This window comes from Rhinolophus sinicus, chromosome X, assembly GCF_036562045.2.
Source record: "Rhinolophus sinicus isolate RSC01 chromosome X, ASM3656204v1, whole genome shotgun sequence".
NCBI classification, from domain to species: domain Eukaryota; kingdom Metazoa; phylum Chordata; class Mammalia; order Chiroptera; family Rhinolophidae; genus Rhinolophus; species Rhinolophus sinicus.
Window position 1 is genome coordinate 6,137,624 of NC_133768.1, and position 20,643 is coordinate 6,158,266.

Sequence of the window (20,643 nt, forward strand, 5' to 3'; positions counted from 1 at the left end):
GAGCTGGAATGGCACTGCGAGCAGATGCCTGGGGTGGGCGCAGTGGGGGCGGGGGAGCTCCCTGTTTATTTTCTGGACAACCTAGCTTGGCTTGAGGGGACCATTGTGGATTTGAAGAGCGCCGGCCAGAGACGCTGTGGCTCAGAGCCAGCCGGGCCGTCTCCTGGCAAGGATAAGACGTTGCTTCCCTTGCAGAAGCTGCCACACACTGACCTCCAGCCAGCATAGCCCTGACAGCACGGTCATTCAGGTAAGTGGCTTTTCTTGGGTGACTGCGGAGGGGATCACGCCCATCCAGGCACACAGGACAGCTGTCCTCAATGGCAGGGCACCCGGCATCTTCCGGCAGCATTTTACAAGAAATCTTAAGAAGGAAGTGTGACAAGAAATCACCGTAACCGATTTGGTCCCCGGATGATTGCTAAAAGAAATACAGCGAGACATCAGGCAGAGGACGGGTTTAGAGGGAGGAAACGTAACAGCGTGTGGTCTTTACAGACTTGAGAGCCTGTGCACTGGATTGTGAGGAGATGTTGGAGACGGGAAAGGAAATGTGTTGGGGACGCGGCCAAACGTAGTGGTGCAGGCAGGCTGGCTGCCCTGGTCTGGACAGCTGTGTGCACACAGCCAATTCCTTCTCTCCTGCCGGGGAGACAAAGGGTGAATGATGCGTTGTACTTCATTGGAGGTCTTTTCTTTCTCTTTTTCTGCACTTTTTTTTTTTTTTTAAACAGGTCACTTTATTTTTATTTTTTAATGATGGTTTTAAACTTTTCAGTTACAGCTGACATGCGATATGATATTAGTTTGAGGTGCACAGCATAGTGGTGAGACATTTACATAATTTAAGAAGTGATCCCCTGACTAGTCTAGTCCCCACCTGGCACCATACACAGTTATTACCATGTCACTGACTCTATTCCCCGTGCTGTACTTTACATCCCCGTGACTATTCTGTAACTGCCAACTGTACTTCTTAATCCCTTCCCCTTTTCACCCCGTTCCTGTCTGGCAACCGTCAGTTTGTTCTCTGTAGCTATGAGTCTGTTGCTGTTTCGCTTGTTTAGTTTGTCCTTTAGATTCCACATATAGGTGACATCATGTGGCATCTGTCTTTCTCTGTCTGACTTACAACACTCCGCACAATACCCTCCAGGTCCATCCATGTTGTCGCAAATGGCAAGATTTCATGCTTTTCTACAGCCGAGCAATATTCCATTGCATATATGAATCCACTGCCAGACAAGAGGAAGCTAAAGGACTTCATCACCACCAAACCGCTCTTACAAGACATGTTCAAGGGACTTCTTTAAGAAGGAAACAAGACCAAAATATGAATAATAATAAAACGGCAGCAACTCCACAGCTATGAACAATCACTTTCAATGTAAATGGACTAAACGCTCCAATCAAAAGATAGGGAGGCTGAATGGATAAGAAAACAAGACCCTCACGTATGCTGCTTATAAGAGACTCACTTCAGATTGAGAGACACACACAGACAAAAAGTAAAGGGATGGAAATGATATTTCATAAAAACGAAAATGAAAAAAAGAAAGCTGGGGTAGCAATACTTATACCAGACAACATAAGACTAAAACAAAGGCTATAACAAGAGACAATGAAGGACCCAGTAATCCCAGTTCTGAGTATTTATCTGAACAAACCCAAAACGCTACGTCAAGGGGACATGTGCACCCATATGTTCATTGCAGCATTGTTTACAATGGCCAAGATGTGGAGGCAGCTGGGTGTCCATCCATGCATCGTTTTTTAATTGAGATATAATTGGCAGATAGATAACACTGTACATTTAATTATATAAAATGTGGCTTTGACGCATTCATGTTTTCCAAGATGATTGCAACAGTTGCTTCGGCAAACACCTTTCTCATGTGACAGACTTACTGTTTATTCTGTGTGTGTGCGGAGAACAAATACCATCTAGTCTCTTGGCAACTCTGAGGTTGACAATACAGGCGGGTGCCTGCAATCTGTAGGCCGTGCATTAGATCTGCAGACCTTATTCATCCTGTCGTTGCAAGTTTGCGCCCTTAAACGACATCTCCCCGATTCTCCCATCACCACCCTCCCTCGCCCCTGGGAGCCACCATTCTACGATCTGCTCTTTTTCTGTGTTTTTCTTATGGCACGTTTTATCTGGTACCAATGAGCCAATCGGAAACAAAGTATGCAGCATTGTGAAAAACAAAGTCCTGACCGCATTGGATGGTTAAAACGGGCTCCTTTGGGGTAGCTAAATAGATAGACTGTACCGTGGAAGAGGCAGGCCAACGGTTTGATGGAATGAAACCTCACGACTTTTCAATCATGATTGAGTGTCATATGCGGAGACTCATCTCTCACCCGAACGATGCAAGAACGATAACCAACCACCTTCCCCAGAAAAATGAGAAACACCCCATGATGTGTTTTTCCTGAAAAAAAAAAAAATTAAGATAAATACAAAGGAAAAATCATATCTACCTTATCGTATGTTATAGATTTATATATATTTCTATAATATATGTGTCCTATGTATTCTACAATGCAGAGCACAGTATATCCTATAGAAATATATATAAATAAAAACATTCATACAGACTCCATAAGAGGTCATGATTTAATATTTGTAGCCACCCCCAAAAAAAAAACAATTGCAAAAAAGGAGCAAAGGAAAAAGAGGGTGGGTTTGTGCTGCAAAAAGGAGACATGTCCCCCTCTGCTGATTTTTCAACACGCCACCCGAACCGTCCCCTTGCAGAAACAAGTCGGTGGTGCAGTATTGTCTGTGGTCCAGCCTCCATCACAGAAGTGGACGGCTGAACACACAGCAGCAAGATGAACCGTGACGTCACCCGTGGACTGGGGGTGATACAGAAAACAGACAGCCACCATCACCATGCATGAACCCACCCATGGACACAGAACCTTCCAGAAGCAAAAACTGGGCCCCACACTGGACAGCGGACACGTCAGGAACATGCGTCCTTGACACGTGCAAAGTGAATTGACAGCCCACGCTGTGTCGCTAGATTGGGCCCAGCTACGTCGGGGCTCGTCGTGAGTGACCCCACCTGTCAGAAGCTTTCCCGGCGGCGGCTGCAGTGACACACACAGCCCACCTAGCACACCTGTCCGCTGGGCTCTTCTTGCCAAGCTGTGCCCTGTCCCAGCTGCACACACGGCCCTCAGGCTGACCACAGGCTCATTGTTCTGTCCCGAAACGGAGGAGAGCACGGCTCCGGAAGGTGTGAAAAATCACCCACAATGTTTGGGCAGCTTGGGAATGACCCCCCCACCATCTGGTGGCCAAGGGCTCACGTGCAGAGAATGTGAAAGACAGGGAGACATTGGGCGGGTTCAGAAAACAAGGATGGAAGCATAGCGGGTACTTCTTCTCAAAGGGGGACACCCTCCGTCCAGCGGTCCACTCACTGCACACACAGCCAGGCAGAGCCAGTCGGCACCTCCCCAGGGAACAGCTCAGATGGCAGAGGGTGACTCGCACAGCAGGGCTGGATGCCCCCGGCTCAGAAGCCCCCCCACTGCGGAACCTGACATCTCTTCAGACACATATGTCTCGCCCTCTCTTTCTGTTTTACGTAGGTTCTGGCCTGCCATACGCTGCCTCCTGACTCTTACCGCTTTCGTTTAAAATACATACGACCTAAACAACTTGAGGCCCATTCGTCCAGTGGAATATTATTCAGCCCGAAAAAGCAACACAGTTTTGACAGACGCCCCAGCATAGACAGAGAGTAGAAGGGTTGGTGCCAGGGGGAGGGGAAATGTGAGTGTTTAATGGGGGCAGACGTTCCCTTTTGCAAGACGCAAAAAAGTTCTGGAGACGGACCGCGGTGATGGTCACCCAACACTGGATGTCACTGAAATGAACACTTAAAAAATGGTCAAGGCGGTAAGTGGTGTGCCATGCATTTCAGCGCAATTAAAAATCAATACCATGGGGGTTTGAAAATTAATTTGGGGAACGTACAGAGGGATAGTGGATGGGGGAGGGGGGTTCACACATTGTGAGGGATATAAATGATAAACGTCTAAGTTTTGCTTTGTCTTGTGCACCTGAAACTAATTAAAAATAAATAAATAAATTAAAATGGAAAAAAAAAATCAATACCTGTCGGATATTATTTCCGATCACTATTTTTATCGCTTAATTTTGCGTCTTCTTTCTTTTATACTTGTACCTTCTCTCTGAGGGACCAAACATTGATGGTCTGAGCCCAAGCCCCACCAGTTTTCGTAAAGGAAGGTTTATTGGAAAACGGCGATGCCGAATCTTTTGTGGGTTATCCGGCTTCCGCGAGCAGCGTGGAGAAGAAGCAACAAGGGCCCCCTGGGCAGAAAAGCCCTGAATATTTACCCTGTAGCCCTTGACAGACACACGTTCTGTCCAGCATGTTTAAAGCCTGTTCCGTAGGGTAGTGTGTCCTTTTATGAGTTTTTAGTGGTCATTTCAAGGTTTTCTTGATCATATCAAGAGGCAATCAAAGTGTCCCTTTCATCACGTACTTAGTACTTTACTTCGTGCCTGAGGACATTGTCTGCTGCCTACGAGGTCGGACAATGAAGTTCGCGAACTCATCCTAGAAAAAGGGCTACACACCTCATTGCTGAATATCACTGTGGTCACCTTCTAAGGACTCCCCTTGGGAAGCTGTGCACCGACGCCAGTGCCTAGTCCACCCTTCAAAGCAATGTTGGAACTCTTTTTCTGGAATGGCCATCAGAGCTGTCGTCGTATTACCCTTGATGTCCTGAATGTCATCAAAATGTCTTCCTTTCAATATTTCCTTTATCTTCAGGTAAAGAAAGAAGTCACTGGGGGCCAGATCAGGTGAGTAGGGAGGGTGTTCCAATACAGTTGTTTGTTTGCTGGCTAAAAACTCCCTCACAGACAGAGCCCTGTGAGCTGGTGCATTGTCGTGATGCAAGAGCCATGAATTGTTGGCGAGAAGTTCAGGTCGTCTAACTTTCTACAGCATTTTCAGTTCTTCCAAATACTGAACTTGGTTACCTGTTTGTCCAGTTGGTACAAATTCATAATGAATAATCCCTCTGATATCAAAATAGGTTAGCAACAGCGTTGCAACAAGCTCGAGAACATAGTTGCCAGAACTCGCATGTGATTACGGACCTGTTTATTTCTTCCAGGCACTAAAAGGAAAGAGAGGACATGGCCCATCTGGAACACGCTTGGTAAGATAGGCGTCTGCGCAGTTCTCAGCCCTCTGCGTCTGCCTCTGCACTTCTGCATGTCGGTTTCTGAGAATGTACCGATGACCGATTGGTCTTCCTCCACTAGTCACTGGGTACGAGTCAGGGGAACCAGGCATGGCTCTCACAGTCACTATCAGGTTGATGCAAAAGGAATTCTGGTTTAAAAGATTTAAAATAATTGCAAAAACTTCCATTACTTTTGCACCAACCTAGCAGAAGTATTCGTGCTCCTTACCTGGGGTTGTCCTGGACATTTTCAGAAGGAACTGCATCTCACTCTTCCCCATCCAGATGGATGCCAAGCCCTGCCATGGGCTAGGAGGCTGTGTGCTTTTCCAGGGAGCCCGTGTTACACAGCGTCCCCAGAGATGCAGATCACACCTTACTTTCATGACCCTGGGGGTTAGGACACCCCCGTCCTGGTGTTTATAGGCACAGCCTGGGCAGCATACGTAAGAGCATGGTTGTTTTTACCTGAAAAAAAAAATATCGGGGGTGGCCGGTTAGCTCAGTTGGTTAGAGCGTGGTGTGGATAACACCAAGGTTGCCAGTTCGATCCCCACATAGGCCACTGTGAGAGGTGTGCCCTCCTTAAAAAAGAAAAAAAAAAGAAAAGAAAAAAACTGGAAAAAAAAAACTGAAAAAAAAAAAAAATAATAATAATAACCTGAAAAGAATCAAATTCTAAGAAACGTCCTCCCACTCTGGCAAAGGGACAATCATATCAAAGTGCCCTAAAATAGTGACCCTGGTGTCCACGTAGAGAAGGGACAGTGAATGAAGGGAGAGTGGCATGAAGCGTTCTTCGGGCAGCTTGTCTTTCAGGAGCTGGCTGGCTGTGACAGCCGCCGTGTTCCTCCTGGGCGCGAGGCCCTCTGCGTGCAGCGATTTGTCTGGCTCCCGTCCCAACATCCTGCTTCTCATGGCCGATGACCTCGGCATTGCAGACGTCGGCTGCTACGGCAACACCACCATCAGGCAAGCAGTAGCTCGTTGCTCAGCGGTCGCCCCCATGCGCTGACCACTCGCAATGCATGCAGCCCCTGAGAGGTGCCGTCCGAGCTTTCACAGAATGCTGCACAGCTCCTGTCTGCCCACACGCCTCATGGGGCCTTCTCCCCACACCAGCACGAACCCCAGCTCAAATCTACCCCATGTGTCAGCAATGATTTCATTTTTTAGAAAGATGATTGCCGTTCGTACCGTGCTTCTCATCACTGTTGGGTGTAAGCCCAAGGCCAAAGCTTACCTGGCTCTCCAGACCCTCCATCTCTCAAGCCAAGCCCACCAACGCGTGCAGGATTTCAACCCTCCCTGGTGAAGAGCTCAAATCCACACAGACTATTCCAGCCTTTCTTCCCCCCAAGATGGGGCGTGCGCCGCTGTCCTTGCATGTCTGCCTCCCCCAGAATGTGCTCATCAGCTGGGTCACATTCTAACTGCACTTGCAGACCCACCTCAGTACCTGTCGCACAAGCCCAGCAAATGGTCTTGAATCTCGTTAGCATTTCTTGAGCCGTTCAGAACGCCCTTGAATTTCTCCCCGTTGCTTTTTGCTCATTCATCTGAGAATACTTGGATGGATTTAAACGAGGACGGGCAGATCCCCTGTGCATACGTCGCCCGTAGAGAAATGCCTGTGTGTGTTAAGGGATAAACAACCACGATTGCTCTTCCCCTCCACAGGACTCCAAACATCAACCGCCTGGCAGCCGGGGGCGTCAGGCTCACCCAACACCTCGCGGCGGCTTCTATGTGCACGCCCAGCAGGGCTGCCTTCCTCACGGGCAGGTACCCTATCCGATCAGGTGTGTGTCTTCCTTCTGTCTACCTGGGACGCTGGACATTCTCCCTTCTGCTCCCCTAATACACACACTAAAGTGTGGGTCCCCCAGGCCACAGGGGAAGGGGCTGGTCTAAGTCCCCCATAGTTTTTTCCATCAGATTGGAGTCAGTAAGTTACACGGCCCCATAGATACCGAGGTGACACAGGCAGGGGTTTACCTAGTTGGTCATCTCCTGTGATGTGGACAGTTGTATAAAGAAGGAGTTGATAGACATTTTCTGGAAAGGGCAAGACAGTCAATCCCCTCGGCTTTGAGGCCCATACGAGTCTCTGGACCCAGTACTCACATGTGTTGTAACCTGAAAGCATCTGTTGACGATACATACACACACGGCATGGCCGTGTCCCACTAAAACTTTATCTGTGAACACTGAAATGTAAATGTCGGATCCTTTCCCAGGTCAGGAACGATCCTTCTTTTTTCATTGTTTTCCCAACCATGTAAAAATGTGTGCAGACATGTCAGAGAACCTTTGGACTATATCCGAGCGTTTGGTGAAATCATCAAACCATTGTTAACTCGCCCTCCCTTTGTATTTAAGTCTCTTTCTGTTTACAACCTTCACACAACAGGATAGCAAGTCTTCTCATGAACTCTTTCAATCCTTCTATTTGCTGCCGAAAATGCGATCCCTGAGGCAAAGCCGTGTCAGACGTAAATTGTCGATTTAATTTTGGCTCATGGAGAGTTTTCACCAAGCCTTCTAAATTTACGAGGAATAAGAATGATAAAAATCAGTGTGTGGTGGTAACATTTCTTTGAAACTGATTGATCGAAGGTATGGTTTCCAGCAACGGTTATCGCGTTCTCCAATGGACCGCAGCATCGGGAGGCTTGCCGACAAATGAGACGACTTTTGCGAAAATATTACAAGATAAAGGCTATGCCACTGGACTCATAGGTACGTACATTTCAAAGCTTTCAAAACATTACTTGTCTGTGGAGATTCTATTCAACCACAAGGTTTGGAAGTGAAGTGGTTGTGATGCGGTGGGATTTTCCACCAGACGACAGAAAGCTCCAGGAATGACGGACGTGCAGGAAGGACTTTCCAACCCAGGCTGCATGGTACAAAGCAATACCCAAGAAATCGCAGCTTAATGAAATATTGGGTATTTCCCACAATTTGCTGATGCACCATGATAAAAAAGAAAAAAAGAACACGTTTATCTAATTTTACCAAATTGCCAACTATTTTCATAATGCTCTTTTCTCTCTTTTCTGAGTAGAAACGTGACTGACCGCAAGGCTTAGTACTCCCTTCGCTGCTTCCATAAATAGCATCTTTATTTTTCTATATGTCAGTGTGCCATGGCACGCATACAGTGAAATAACATTAAGGAGAAGCGTTTCTTGAGAGGAGACCAAGTTGTCATCATTTCCACGTTATAGCAATCATTTTTATTCACAGTACGATTTATTGGCCACCAAGAGCAAAACTAGCTGATACTCTGAATATAAAACCCAAGAGACTCTTCATTGTCATTTTTTTAAGATGGAAGAGCAGGATATCCCTTGGGAAATCCCATGACGTTTTCTGGATGACAAACGCCATGGGGGTGAACGCACACAGAGCTCTTCAGCAACCCTCCAGTGCAGGATGACGGCACAAAAGCTAACGCATCTTACATTGGTGGAACTTTAAAGGTGGACTCTGTAAAAATCCAACGCGACCCTCGCCAGCATTCTGGTGCATTCACAGAATGAGGGACAATCCCAAGGTCAGGAATACTTTTGCCCATCCCGATTCTATCAGATTGAGTTTTAGGGAGCAATCTGATGACGCTGAGCCTTCCCTAATCTCTGCGGCAGATTGCTGCGGAATCAGGTTTAGAGTGGAGTCAATAATGGGCATCAAACATATCAGGTCCTGAACCCTGGAACCTGCAGATATTAGCTTACCTGGCAAACGGGTCTTTGCCGATGGGATTCAGTGAAGAATCTGAGATGAGATTATGCTGGATTACTCAGGTAGGCCTTCTACGCAGTGACAAGCATCCTTTTAAGAGGGAGACAAGAGATTTAGTAACGACAAAGAGGATAGCTAGTACGACCAGGGAGGCAGAGATGGGAGGAAGGCGGCCACCAGCCCTGGGATGCCTGGAGTCCCCAGGAGCTGGGAGAGGCAGGAGGGACCGTCCCCTGGGGCCTCCGGAGGGAGCGTGGCCCTGGGACACCTTGAGGGCAGACTCCTGGTCTCCATGATTGTGAGAACATAAATCACTGTTGTGTTAAGCAACCAAGTTATGGTAATTTGATACTATAGCACAGGCAACAATACACCACGTGACGCTGCCACAAAGGGTCCCATTTCCCTGAAACAAAGAGACCAGGCTGTGGAGCCAATCACAACACTACCAGCATCTCCGTGCATCCCCACCCCACTCCAGCTTCAGCAACGTGCCTGGAACATGACACGCACGCCAAACCTACCTCCCAACGGATGAGCAACCGACTGTCACCTTGACGTATGTCTTTGCCTTTCAGGAAAATGGCATCTGGGTCTCAACTGTGAGTCCTCTGACGATCACTGTCACCACCCACTCCACCACGGATTCGACCATTTCTACGGAATGCCGTTCACGTTGATGGGAGATTGTGCCCAGTGGGACGTGTCGGAGAAGCGTGCGGGCCTGGAGCGCAAACTCAACTTGTGCTTTCACCTCGTGGCCTTCGCTGCCCTCACGCTCACCGCTGGGAAACTCACCCGCCTCCTCTCCGTCTCGTGGACGCCGGCCATCTGGTCGACCATTGTGGCCATCTTGCTCTTGACGACCTCGTACTCCGTCGGCCCTCTGATTGTTCACGCGGACTGTTTGCTGATGAGAAATCACAGCATCACGGAGCAGCCCATGCACTTCCAGAGGACGACGTCTCGCTTTCTCCAGGAGGTCTCGTCCTTTGTCAGAAGGTGGGTGTCAGAGGGCCAGCTTCACCCGAGGGCTCCGTTTCACGATGAAAATGCATTCCGATTAGTCTTCTGTAGTGGGTATTCGAATGGTGACGTGGCCGTAGCCCAGAAAGACGTTTTCGGTAAAATGGGCCATGGATGATGTGTAGCTGAGCCCAACTTGACCGTGTCCCTTGAAACTAGAGACCACAAGTTTGCTGCTGCCTCTTCCTACGTGGGGGCCAGTCTCATTCCATTAGCACACTCTGATCACCACAGGGCTATATTTAACTAATATATCAAAATGGATCACCTCAAGAATCTCCACAATAAATTCTAAACAGTTTTAAACCTCTACCATCAGAATAAGATGCCTTGCTGTTATCTTCAGATTTGATGTAAATTTGAGTGACGAGGGGACTTACCCTGTCAAACCAAGAGGGACATGACGAAAAGCTACACTAAATAGAAACTGTTCCAAACTCTCCGAGAATGTTCCAGTAAAGTGGGCGACACCACCAATCCCCACCTTACCTGGTGGCGATGAGGTTACGATTATGTTCTAGAACATTCTGACAGAGTTCTTGAAGGAATTGCCTAACATGGGTCATGCATGAAGCTGATGGTTAGCTTGCAGATTAAAAGAAGGGAGACCAATTACGTCTAAGGCCCTTCTTGATTATACGAATTGGTATTCAATTCTATTAAATGAGACTTTAAATGTATAAAATATATATAGATTAGACCGTAAAAATCACACAGAAAAAGGCGAACATGAGGGGAGCACCAAACTGGATTTAATAACCGAATACACATCATTTTTAACACGTGTTTTTCCACAACAATTTCGTCTTAAAGTTCATTGCTTGAGAACCGTTATAAAGAAAACTGAACGTGCAATATCACTTATCCCGTAAGCTACGTTTTGAGGTGGAACCATATACTGAAATGATTGAATCAATAAATGACACTCACGTGGTATTCTCTTACTGTCAGTCGTCGGAAGTACGTAGAGTTAGAAAATGATACCGTTTAGGGAAAAAGATGTGCAAAATCAGCGTGGAATTTTCAAGACGGTAAAAGGGAAACATCATTCCATCAAAGATTCTCAAACACAAGAGTCACCTTTTGAACAACTTTTACACATCTGCTCCTGGTGGGTCGAGTAGCAAAGACCAATATTTGAGTAAGGACATGACAATTTAGATCTCTGTTTTGTAGCACTGAGACCTCCACCTCTGTTTTGACAATAATAATTAATAATAATAATGACTCCAGCCCCGTATTTAATTTCAGAAACAAGCAAAGACCTTTCCTCCTCTTTGTCTCCTTTCTCCACGTCCACACACCTCTGGTCACTACTGAGAAGTTCCTGGGTACAAGTTTCCATGGGCTCTACGGGGACAACGTGGAGGAAATGGACTGGATGGTGGGTAAGTGCTTCTTCCAGCTAAAAACGTGATGGCCCCTCATCCAGCAGGAGGAAAAGAAATGAACAGTGAGAAGGGGAGACTAGTCCCGGTTAAAGACAGCAGGGACAGTGTTGGTATCGCAATCTCGCCGAAAGTTAAGGGTCTAAAGTACCAGGTCAGACAATGACATTTGCAAATTCATCCTAGAGAAAGTGCTACACACCTCATTCCTGAATATCACTATGGTCACCTTCAAAGTGCTTCCCTTGGGAAGCTGTGCACTGACACCAGCACCTAGTCCACCCTTCAAAGCAATGTTGGAACTCTTTTTCTGGAATGGCCATCAGAGCTGTTGTCGTATTATCCTTGGTGTCCTGAGTGTCATCAAAATGTGTTCCTTTCAATATTGCCTTTCTCTTCGGGTAAAGAAAGAAGTCACTGGGGGCCAGATCAGGTGAGTAGGGAGGGTGTTCCAATACAGTTATTTGTTTACTGGCTAAAAACTCCCTCACAGACAGTGCCGTGTGAGCTGGTGCATTGTCGTGATGCAAGAGCCATGAATTGTTGGTGAAAAGTTCAGGTCGCCTAACTTTTTCAGGCAGCCTTTTCAGCACTTCCAAATAGACAACTTGGCTAAGTTTTTGTCCAGTTGGTACAAGTTCATAATGAATAATCCCTCTGATATCAAAAACAGGTTAGCAGCAGTGTTGCAACAAGTTCACAAACTTAATTGTCAGACCTCGTATCACCACGTACATCCTCACTCCATTTCTTTTATTCATGTGGTGTTGGGCTGAGAGGGTTGGGAGCTACAGAATAATTGTAATCAGAGATTGTAGACGGACATGTGCTTTTTTAAACCTTCTGAAAACATCGTCTTGGAGTAAGACACGTGATTTGGATGAATTGTTGAGAAAAAATAGTGGAAGTTGGAATACTTTTGTGCATGATTTATTTCACGTCCCTTCCCTGGGGGGCCTAACCCCACCAGAGAAGGTGAAATTTACTCATCACTGCCAGGATGGTGGGAAAGATTAAAAATCATGGAAAATACAGGGTATTTAATGTGATATCAAATATTGTGTTTTTAAAATTAAATTCACAATGTCCCAATTTGGGGAAAAATATAATTTCAAGTGAATAAATGTGCGGATGTATGTAATTAATATTTATTGAATGAAAAAGACCTGGAAATTTTACAAGACAGAGTAAGAAACCCATAATTTCATCAACTAAGGACCTCATCACATCGCTTAAAGAATCTTTTCAATGCATTCACTTTTTCTGTCCCAATTTACAACTCAGTCAAGCAACTGTGTGATATTTTTTCGTGAAAATTATTATCAGGATGTGAGTAGGTAGAAAGGGGAATTTTTAGGGAAGGGAAAGTATTCTATACGATACCATAATGGTGGATACAGGACATCACGCATTTATCAAAACCCTTACCATGTACAAAACTAAGCGTGAACCCTAACGTGAAGTGTGAATTTAGTTAATAATAGTGTATCAATATTGGCTCACCAATTATAACATTGATCGGCTTATCCATAAACCTAAACCTATTCCAGAAAATAAAAGCTATCAATTAAGGGGGAGGGAAATCAATAGCACCACACATTTAAAACTGCTTGTCCAAAAGAAAACAACTAAGGAGGAATAAAATGGCCAACGAATGGATGGAACCAAAAGGAAAAAAACAGAGTGAGGTGGTTGATTGAAAGCTAACTGTTTGGACAATTGTCTTCCACTTAAGTGGTCTAACACACTGATTAAAATGCAGAGATTGTCAGACTGTATAAAAAAAAAAAAGCAAGATCCAACCAAAAAGAAATACATTTTTTTGTGTGTGTTGTTTTGTTTTTAATTTGCACCTTTTGACCACCTTCACCTAATTCCCCCATCCCCCACCGCTGGCAGCCCTCACTCTTCTCTGTTTGTATAAGTTTGTTTGGTTTTGATTTTCCATATACGTGAGATCATATGATATTTGTCTTTCTCTGTCTGACTTATTTCAGTGAGCGTAATACCCTGTGGGTCCATCCATGTTGGCAGAAGTGACAAGAAATTCCTTGTCATGGCTAAATGTTGTATTTCATGGCTAAATAATATTTCCTGGTGTGGATATACCACCTTTTCTTTATGGACACTTAGGTTGTGTCCGTGTCTTGGCTATTGTAAATGACGCTTCAGTGAACAGGGGGGTGCAGAAATCTTTTTCCTTTTGCACGATTCACTGTTTTTTGGTATCGTGACAGAACTTTCGACCACCACCAGTACTTAATTTCACAGCTCTACGAAATTAGAGGCACCAAGGGAGACTTTTGTTCATCGAGGCACATACATTGCCCAGTGCCGTTTTCAGCCTCCTTCCTAAACCTTCCTGGAACCTACCCTTTTTTCTTTTCTTTTTTTCTCTATAATCTTCTTTTGTCTCAATTGTAACTTTTTTTACTGTTTTGTCCTTTGTAGCATATACCCTTGTAGGTTGCCTGAAACATTTTGGAAAGAGAATGGGCCATAGAGAAAGTTATGTGTCCATCTTAGATGAAGGGTGTTCAGAGTAGTACAATTGTGCCACTTGTTCCCAATACGCCGTAACATGACTCGTTTGAAGGGTTCCGAAACACTAAAGGACAGCCTGAAAGTCTGGTGTAAGACAGCCATCCAGGTGGACGGGCTCAAACGCACCGATTTCTTGCAGGAAGGGTCCTTGATGCTTTGGACACAGAAGGTCTCACCAATAGGACCCTCGTTTATTTCACATCGGATCATGGAGGATCTTTAGAGTCTCAACTGGGAAATAACCAGTACGGTGGCTGGAACGGGATCTATCAAGGTAAGCGGGACAGTCCCAGATTTTTGTCTACGGTCTTCCCTGTAATTCCCAGCCCTTACTGCGGGAATGGGGCATATCCACCTCAAGAGACATGGGGAAGGGTTGGTCACCAGAGAGGAGGGTGGTGGGGGGCTGGGTGAGACAGGGGAAGGGTTAGGAAGCACAAATGGATAGTTATAAAATAGTCACGGGGATGTAAAGTACAGCACAGGGAATACAGTCCATAATATTATTATAACTCTGTACAGTGCCAGGTGGGGACTAGACTTATTGGGGGAATCACTTAGTAACTCACATACATGTCTGACCACTACGCTGCACACCTGAAATTAACGTGAAATAATATGGAATGTCAACTATAGCTGAAAACAAAAACACATAATTGAAAAAAAAAAAAATTAATCCAAAGACAGAGGGAGAATGCTACTGACCCAAGATGGCTTCTTTAATCGAGGGCGGAAAGTACCATTTGCGAGGCTCCGATGTGAATTTTTTTTTTTTTTTTTGCACAACTCACTGTTTTTCAGTATATTCACAGGATGTTTGACCATCACCGCTACTTGATTTTAGACCGTTTTCATCACCTTAAAAAGAAACGCAGACACCCGTTGGCAGTTACTAGTCATTGCACCCACCCTCAGCAGCTACTAACGTACTTCTCTCTCTTCGTGGTTTCCCCATTCGAACCTTTCATGTAAATGGAATCACACGACATGGGGTCCTTTGCAACTATCTTTTCACTCAGAATGACGTTTTCTGGGTTCATCCATGGTGTAGCCTGTTTCTGCATTTCCTACTTTTTTTATGGCTCAGTAATATTTCACTGTTTGGATGGAGCACATTCTGTTTATCCGCCCACCTGCCGACAGACTCAGGTTTGCACGTCACGTTTGGGTAGTGCATTCGGGAAATCGGCCATCTGTGGTGGCCACTCACATTCAAACTAGGATTTTATTGATGACAGACACATCGTGATTTGATGTTTCGCAAAGTTAAAAACAAGTAGAAAGCTTAAATCATCTATGAGAGGCAAGCATTTCTGCTTTTTAATCACGTTCTTTTCTGTTCTTGTTTAAACCCAGGTGGCAAAGGCATGGGCGGCTGGGAAGGTGGGATCCGAGTCCCAGGAATCGTCCGCTGGCCTGGGGTGCTCCCGGCCGGCCGGGTGATTCAGGAGCCCACCAGCCTCATGGATGTCTTCCCCACGGTGGTGCAGCTGGCGGGCGGCCAGGTGCCCCAGGACAGGTAGACAACAGCCCAAGGAAAGCAATTCCATTTTGCATAGAGACAAACATGCAAACATGTACGTGAATTATCACTGTCACCTTCGCAGGGCATAAAGCATCCATGCAATCAATATCTGGAGACACAGCATGTCCTATTTCCCTTTTCCTGATTCTTAAGTGGGGCCCATTTCATTATAAGGGCGATTGTCATGGGGAAAATCTAGCAATTTATCACAAGAAATTACTTTTGGATCCAGTGTGGTCCAACCTTTTTATATGATTCCAATTTTTCTGGTCTTAAAAACAGATAGAAAATTTGGAGGGGCAATAGAAAGTAAAAGAATATCATAATCTAAACAGCCTAGAGACGAATACATGTATGTTACATATACATTATACATATTTATTTTATATATTCTTTATATATACACAGGGTGCAATAAATGTATACACACTTTAAGAAAGGAAAAAACTGTTATTAAAACTGTAAGACTCAATATACACAGATAGCAAAAGGTGAATACAAGTCACGTTTGACTTCTGCAATTACAAGAGGTGCTCAAAGTGGTTCCCATTAGTGTAATTTTAAGTTTTTTCCTTTCTTAAAATGTATATACACTTTTTTACACCCTGTTATTACATATTATTTGTATGTACTCATCTATTATGTTTATATATTTATATATATAAATCTTTATATATTTATATATAAATCTTTATATATTTATATATATAAATATTTATATATAAATGTTTATATATATTTATATACATATAAATACATATATAAATCTTTGTGCGTAGACAAGAAATTTAATGGATTCATGGTATTTTCTTTCAACCACCCTCTTATGGGAGGATGTCACCCCATTAGCCTTGTTTTCTTTTTTTTTTTTAATACTGTTTTGTCATTTACTCCCTGTCATAATTATCTCCTTAGCAAAAACCCCTAGAAGTTGAATCTCTGGTTTAAAGAGTACGGCTGTTTATAGCTAGATCTCTGCAGACATTTTGTCAAATTGTTTTGTAGAAATTGCTACCATCCATCAGTGTCTATTTTTAAAATTCAGAGAACTAAATTTAAATTATGCAGGTGTATATGTGGTTTATTATCTGTATGAATTGTGCACGTGTACACACACACGCATGAGTGTGCGATAATTTGCATTGCTTCTCAGTAGAGAGGTTGAATGTATCATTTGAACATTTCACACCTTTGCATTCTCCTGTTTTCTCTCATTGAATTTCATATCTCTGGTGGCTGCGTTTATTTTTCCCCCCAATTGGCTGTTAATTTTTTTAAATTAATTTATAATATTTCATGTGTTTTAAAAATGAAAATTTGTCTGCCAGGTATCCTGCAAATGTGTTTCACTAAAAAGTAAAATAAATGCCATATTTTGTTGATTGGTTTTATAGACATATATCAACATGATTTATAATAAACACATACATATACATATGTGTGTGTATACAAATATATGTATTTGGAAGTGAAATGACATGTATATATGTATATACACACATATATTTTATTACATTACATATATTATATACATATATAATAAGACTGTAAATATATATGCAGCATACTATATATCTATATTACATACGATATATTAATACATATATGTGTATTGTACATATACAATACCTAATAATGTATTATACATTGTATATACAACAATATATATTCTTTTATGTTATTTTTTTCATGGCACCTCCGTGCAGGTAAAACCTACTTAGGGTTCTAAATTCTCTACCTGACAAAGGACCTTATTCCCATTAGAGTAAAAGCCCCATTTGACGGTGATTCTAACTTCAGGGCAGCTGTAAAAAAATGTACCATCGGTATTTATGATTGAATTTTGACACAGCAGATCCTGAAACGTGTTCAGCATAATTTCAGGAACATTAAAAAGGGTCACCGCAGTTTTCCCTAGAGGCGTTTAGCTGCCCTCCGACTGTGCACAAAGTTAGGGATCCAATATCATTGACACGTACTTTTAGCACAGGATTTCCACATAGTGAGTGGTGGGCAAGGAACAAAGTAACACGGAATCACGGACACGTTTCCCCTCCTGGAGCAAGTGACTGTGTAACTGGGAAGTAAAACGTGTGGGAAAGTCTGTGGCTACCCACCAAACCCATGGATTTAGGCTGTGTCCTGAGAAGGGTGGTGGCAATGGAACTGCAATGTCAACTCCTGCACCCTGGACACTCTTTGGTGAGTGGGGAACAGAAGCAGCAACGCCAGTGCCCCACGCCCCACTTAAGCTGAACAGGCTGGTCCTCAAGGAGCTTTTAGGCAGAGGGAAAGCCTGCAGGTGGGTACGTGGGTGGGTGCCCACTGGTTGCCTAAGCTGGAATGCTCACTCGTGCCATGTTGCCGCCTGACTCCGTGTTCCCATCTGCAGGGTGATTGATGGCCAGGACCTGCTACCATTGCTGCTGGGCAAAGTGCAGCACTCAGACCACGAGTTCCTACTGCATTACTGTGAGAGCTTTCTGCACGCGGTCCGGTGGCACCAAAGGGACAGTGAGTAGGCTGGGTGATGGAGCCCCTTCCAGCTGTCAATCCTCTCCTCTGGGAAAGGCGTTACTCCTACGGTTTCGGCATACCTTGGGGGATTTCCTATGCTTTTCTGCCTCCCCCAGTGATATGAAGTGCAACTCCTGTCTCACACACACACACACACACACACACACACACACACACACACACACACACACACGTCCCGGCCTGTCTCTTACTTTGCAGCTCTGCTCTCTCAATCCCGATTGCTTTCCCCGTGCCTTAACCCACCTTAGCTGAATGACACGATTTCATCTTCATTGTAACAAGGATGGGTCCTGGTGACAACCCTCTCCCGGGGGTCCTCCCTTGGAGGAGCGATGGCTCTGCTCTGTACCCCTTCTTATAAGGACACTGATTGCATCATGGGGGCCCTGCCCTCATGACCCCATCTCACCCTGAGCACTTCCCAAAGGCCCCACCTCTTATCACCATCCCATTGGGGGGGCTAGAATTTTCGCACTGATACTCCAGTGTGTGGATGGACCCCACTGTGTCCGTCCATTCGTCACTCGATGGACAATCGCTTCTGGCCACTGGGACCCACACTGGCCTTGAGCCGAGCGTCCTCTTCCTCTGTGCCAACCCCCGGCGGTTCTTGCCTTCCCAGGAGGAGCTGTATGGAAGGTCCACTACGTGACCCCGCGCTTCCACCCAGACGGAGCCGGTGCCTGCTACGGGAGCATGGTGTGCCCGTGCTCTGGGGACGAGGTGATCCACCATGAGCCACCTTTGCTTTTTGACCTCTCGAGGGACCCTTCGGAGGCCCACGCGCTCACGCCCGCCACGGAGCCCTCATTCTATGAGGTGATGGAGAGAGTGGCTCAGGCGGTGAAGGAGCACCGCCGGACACTCAGCCCGGTTCCGCTGCAGCTGGACGGGTTGGACAACAGCTGGAAGCCATGGCTGCAGCCCTGCTGCGGCCTGTTTCCCCTCTGCTGGTGCGACCAGGAAAGCGACTCACAGTAGTCACCTACTGTGGGAAACGGGCACACGGGGTCCCTGAGGTCTGGATTTGACTCACTGGGGTGGCAATAAAACTCCGCTGTGAACTTCAGTCACCCATTTGTGCGGCAGTGAGTCATTCTGCCATTTCTAAAGACAAAGGGACAAAGAAGCAGCCATCATGCCCAAATGCCACTAAATAAAATGCACCATGGACCAGCCGGCCGGGCCACACAGCAGGGAAGTGGTGTTTCTTGTCAAAGCCCCCCATCCCCACCTGGCAAAGGCTGTTCTGTCCCCACAGAGAGCCCAACCCACAAGGGAAGCAGTTTCTATCTTATAAGGATTGGCAGACACCAAGGGGACTAACTGGTGTCCCCCAGCGTGGCTGGGCCCATGTTAAAACGCATAGGTTCATCATTTTCAACACGGACGAGGACAGAGCATGTTTCAAGTGGGAACTATTTCCAAGTGATATTCCCTAATGACCTGGGCAAACTCAGAATTTGGGGCACGTGCTGGCTACTCAATGTTCTTATTGGATCAGGGCCCACCCTGGTGACTTCATGTTACCTTAGTCCCCTCTTGAAGACCCATCTCCAAGTACAGTCACATTCTGAGGTCCTGGGGGATCAGGGCTCCAATGTACAAACTTGGAGGGACACAATTCAGTCCATTGCACATTCTGTGCTGGGGGCTGGGAGCGAGGTGTTGGCTTTCCAACAGTTCTTTCTGTCTCCAGATGCAAGTAACACCTCTCTCCCTCCCAGCTCTCCAAACCCAGGGGTGCAACAAGTCACCTTGACCTTGTTATAGACCCAAAGACACTCTCCTCAAACCATCCCGTCCCAGGTGACAGACAGAGAAACTCCAGCCCCCGGGACACACAGCGGCTCACCTGTCAGCCGGAGCCACATCCATCTCTGCCTAATTCTGCCTGGAGTTGATTCCCCTTTGGGGAAAAGAAAGGGATGATGGTACAGCATCACCCCAGACCCCAGCTCCCTGCCCACAGCCATGGTTTCTCCAACACGGATGCAGCTCTTTCAGCCAGCGGTGCCCTGAGTACCTGTCCCCCTGACCCCACTCTGACCTGTTCAGAATAAGCTATGCCTGGTCCCCTCAACCGCCAGGGCTTTTCACAGCTTTGTCCCTAATGGCTTTGAAGCCAACGGACTCCCCAGTTCAGACCCATAGGATCACGTTCATCCTCCCTCCCCCACCCCTTCAAGCTCCCCCAAAGAGAACCTGTGGGGTACCAGCTCCCACCGCCCCACGCCCCTCTGCCACTCCTAAACACGACAGCCCCTGCTTTGTTCCCATACCTTGCCCAAGACTCCCCAAGGCTCTGCAGTTTGGAGGAACCTTGCTTCTGTCCAATGTAGAATTGCATCAAAGGGTCAAATCTGGACTCCGTCCCTGCCAGCCTCCATACCGAGCGCTACGTCTGGGCTCCTGGCCCCTGGCGTCCTCCCTCCGGCCTCAACTTGCACCATCCGTGTGGTATTGGCTGCAACCCAGCTGCCAAGTCCTGCACCTGGGAGCCTGGCATGGCAGGACAACAGGAGAAGCTATTAAGAATGCCTAGGCATTAATACGGCTATACCGTCACCCCAATAAGTGTAAGCGGACGATATCTGCCAACCAAAACGCAAAGGTGTTTTCTCC

The 20,643-nt window shown here is 45.9% G+C and overlaps 1 protein-coding gene and 1 long non-coding RNA gene across 3 annotated transcripts in view; one reads left to right on the forward strand and one right to left on the reverse strand.

Annotated features, from left to right (window-relative positions):
* Window positions 1-19,091, forward strand: ARSL (arylsulfatase L). 2 transcript variants are annotated; one of them, XM_019714575.2, is made up of 11 exons: window positions 4-250; window positions 5,176-5,220; window positions 6,055-6,219; window positions 6,928-7,049; window positions 7,867-7,989; window positions 9,576-9,999; window positions 11,275-11,411; window positions 14,095-14,229; window positions 15,312-15,474; window positions 17,873-17,994; window positions 18,641-19,091. In XM_019714575.2, exons 2-11 carry the CDS (start codon window positions 5,198-5,200, stop codon window positions 18,997-18,999), a joined length of 1,773 nt encoding a protein of 590 aa, XP_019570134.2. In that variant the 5' UTR covers window positions 4-250; window positions 5,176-5,197; the 3' UTR covers window positions 19,000-19,091. The 2 variants fall into 2 exon arrangements, with proteins under 2 accessions (XP_074180343.1, XP_019570134.2); XM_074324242.1 differs by lacking the exon at window positions 7,867-7,989 and having other exon boundaries at window positions 1-250.
* Window positions 5,258-20,643, reverse strand: part of LOC141569748 (uncharacterized) — a 16,654-nt gene continuing 1,268 nt past the window's right edge. Inside the window, exons 2-6 of the long non-coding RNA XR_012493533.1 lie at window positions 20,301-20,520; window positions 14,661-14,813; window positions 8,991-9,087; window positions 5,477-5,715; window positions 5,258-5,396 (exon numbers count right to left, since the gene is read on the reverse strand). This is a non-coding gene — a long non-coding RNA (uncharacterized LOC141569748). The remainder of the gene's footprint in view (window positions 5,397-5,476; window positions 5,716-8,990; window positions 9,088-14,660; window positions 14,814-20,300; window positions 20,521-20,643) is intronic.